We start from the raw sequence: 3,108 nt of genomic DNA, 5'->3' as shown, positions 1-3,108 counted from the left end.
TATTATTATTATTATTATTATTATTTAATTGGAAAATAGCAATTATATTGATCATCGCGACAACGACATTCAGTTATAATGTTTTGTTTGCGAAAAAATTACTTTAGGCTATATGGAATTATTATTTATATCTAAATTGTGTTTATTTTTACATATAGCATGTATACCAATCACAACCGTGCACTTGCAGCAAACGTAATTAAAATAAAATTGCTAAAATTGAAGAAAAAAGCTCAAACTGATTATATTTAAGGGAACGATGTATCCGCGGAGCTAATCATACATTTTTTATTTGCATATAAATAGAATTATATTAACAGTAATCGTCAATGTATTTATTATACGCATGTATGCGAGTTTATATTGCAATGATTACTGTGAGGGTTGTTTGTTTGGTTTGTTTGGTTTGGGGTTTGTTGGGTTTGTGTGTGTTGTTGATTGGGTTTGTTGGGTTGATTATCAGGTGTATCAGGTGGTGGCTCTGGGTGATGTTCCTGACGGGACTCTGGTCACGGTGATGGCGGGAAATGATGAGAATTATTCCGCGGAGCTGAGAAACGCGTCTGCCGTCATGAAGAACCAGGTGGCGCGATTCAACGACCTGCGCTTCGTGGGCAGGAGCGGCAGAGGTGCCACATCTATCAATCTGTCTTTCTGTCTGTGGTCAGATGCATGCATGTGGTGGAAATCCAACAACATATTTATACAATATGATAAACAAAAAAAATATATATTTTTTCTTTATGCAATTCAAATATAAATTTAAATTTATAAATTGTTAAGCTAAAATATTGCACAGTGGAGATCGAAAAAAAAGGGTACAGCATGCTTCAATTACTTGTCCCAGAGAAATCATTTCCCCACAGCAGATTGTTTTCTTAAACGATTTGAGGTTTAAAAAACATCTTGTTTACACACCTAAAAACACCCTACCTCTTACATAGCTCACATTCTTTCACAAGCTTTTCCTTCTTGTCTTTTTCCTCTTGGCCTCGCTCCTCGCACTCACATTTTTCCTGTAAATGTTACACTTTAAATAGTTGCAGACGGATGAGTGGAAAGCGCTGCAGTGTGCGAATTAAAAGTACCTTTCATTTCTGCAGTCAATTACCCCACCCTCATAGCCCTCATACAAGCCACGGCTTTCTCCCCCTCAAAGCGCAGCTTCATTGCATTTATAGATCACACACACACACACACACACAAACATGCACACAGACACAGCAGAGTCCTGGGAGCAATCTGGAACACATTGTCTGACTAATCCACATCATAAACGCATTTGAAAGCGCATCAAAGCAGTAGTGTTGTCTCTTTTCAGAGGAAACTCATTCATTTCTCCCAGCTGTATGTGACCCACCTCACTGGGATTGTGCATGAATCTTTACTTCATGCAGCCAGAGGGAGTTTCTGTTTTACCTGAGGGCTTTTCTGGTGTATAATCAACTTTATGTAATGTAGTAATTTATCACAACCAAAAAAACTAAAAAGAAAAAAGCTATAAAGCTGTCAGTGGAGCGGCAGCCTAAGGTACAAAAGCTACAAGGTAAATTTCTGCACCTTATTTACCACTAAATGGTACATATTATTACCTTAAAGGTATATATTGGTGCTTTAAAATTTCTGCACCTTATTTACCACTAAATGGTACATATTATTACCTTAAAGGTATATATTGGTGCTTTAAACGTACATATTAGTAGCCTACTTTAAAAGTATATACATTTTAATATCTAAAGTGTACATATTAGTACCTTTCAAACTGGGAACCATCACAGTATTGTACCTTTTTTTCTGAGAGTTTAAATGATAGTCCCATAGGGCACTTTCTAGAATGAATTTAGAAAATATCAAGTATGCAAATATTATGTGAAGATTATTTTGTCATAAACATGTTGCTAAAATACTGACTGCACAATATTTGTGACTGTTTCAAACCACAAATACTTTCCGGTTTTGACTCAACATGTTGACAGTGTGGTCGGAAAATTTGACATTTTATCCTGTGTCTTCTCAGGAAAGAGCTTCTCTTTGACCATCACTGTGTTCACTGGACCACCCCAGGTCGCCACATACAACCGTGCTATTAAAGTCACCGTGGACGGACCTCGAGAACCAAGACGTGAGTACCCAGAATCCCTGAATGACTATCAAAAAGAGCGTTGACCAAGGTTTCCAACAGCACCAGCAATGATAACATTATCTTGCACTGGTATCCACCTCTTTGCATGACATTGTTCTGCATGAACTCAAATTGTTTGTTTTATATAGAGTATTTTATCAGGAGCTGTGTGTTTCTTTGTGCATGAAACCAGCATAGAATACAACAGAAAGAGTCGCTGTCTGTTTTATTGATTTATCGTTTGTGTATAATTTCATGCTAGACTGCAAATCACAACTCTGGTAGAAAAGCATTTCTTTTGCGGTGTTTGATAGCTAGGGAACGTATTTGAGGAGGTGATACAAGATGAGATAGTCTCTCTTTTGTGTCTGCTTTATACCGTGTTATTTACAGCAGTAAAATCCAGGCTGAGCAGTCTTTGTGTGCCAAGTAAAACAGATTAGTTAATCTGTTGGTTCCTGGAGTGTTTCTTACTGTATTAGAGCTAGGAGGTTGATCATTGCACACTACTGTTGCTAAATCGGTGAATGTACGTAATGGTTTTGATATTATACTATGTTGGGATGGAGTATTTGGATGGTGCGAAGAGTATTTGAACTATTTTCGGAGCACCGACGGCTTTAATAGTCCTATGAGTCATTCACAGATGATACCGGGGAGTAGAGCCACTGTGTGTGTGTTCCCAAATAGTACAGTGTTTTTTTGTGAGTAAGTGTTGGTTTCGATGTCTCCTTGTATTCTTTATTTGGGTGTATACATACCTGTACAGCAGTGTGTGTTAATATTAAACAGCGAACAGTCTTTCGTGGTCTAGGTGGTTGCCAACCTCAGATGTCAGTTGTGGTGTGTTATTAAGCTGTTTCGGGAGCAGAGAGCGAGGGTGCGTCTCTGAGCCGCAAACACAGAGGGTTCAATGAAAGTGGGCACTCTTTCTGACCAGCGGGGTCAGCAGTGCCTGACCGCATTAGAGCCGCTGAATTAACACA

At 38.4% G+C, this 3,108-nt stretch overlaps 1 protein-coding gene across 2 annotated transcripts in view; it reads left to right on the top strand.

Annotated features, from left to right (window-relative positions):
- Nucleotides 1–3,108, top strand: part of runx3 (RUNX family transcription factor 3) — a 66,788-nt gene that overhangs the window by 32,377 nt on the left and 31,303 nt on the right. Inside the window, exons 4-5 of one of the 2 annotated variants that reach the window (XM_016459690.1) lie at nucleotides 473–629; nucleotides 2,018–2,122. The exons of the other annotated variant lie outside the window; for it this stretch is intronic. Of the exons in view, the coding sequence (XP_016315176.1) occupies nucleotides 473–629; nucleotides 2,018–2,122 (262 nt within the window). The remainder of the gene's footprint in view (nucleotides 1–472; nucleotides 630–2,017; nucleotides 2,123–3,108) is intronic. 2 annotated transcript variants of the gene reach the window in all.

Source organism: Sinocyclocheilus anshuiensis, unplaced genomic scaffold (assembly GCF_001515605.1).
Source record: "Sinocyclocheilus anshuiensis isolate Anshui unplaced genomic scaffold, SAMN03320099.WGS_v1.1 scaffold2229, whole genome shotgun sequence".
NCBI classification, from domain to species: Eukaryota; Metazoa; Chordata; class Actinopteri; order Cypriniformes; family Cyprinidae; genus Sinocyclocheilus; species Sinocyclocheilus anshuiensis.
The sequence above is the reverse complement of the archived record's forward strand: the minus strand, read 5'-3'. Positions and strand labels throughout refer to the sequence as shown.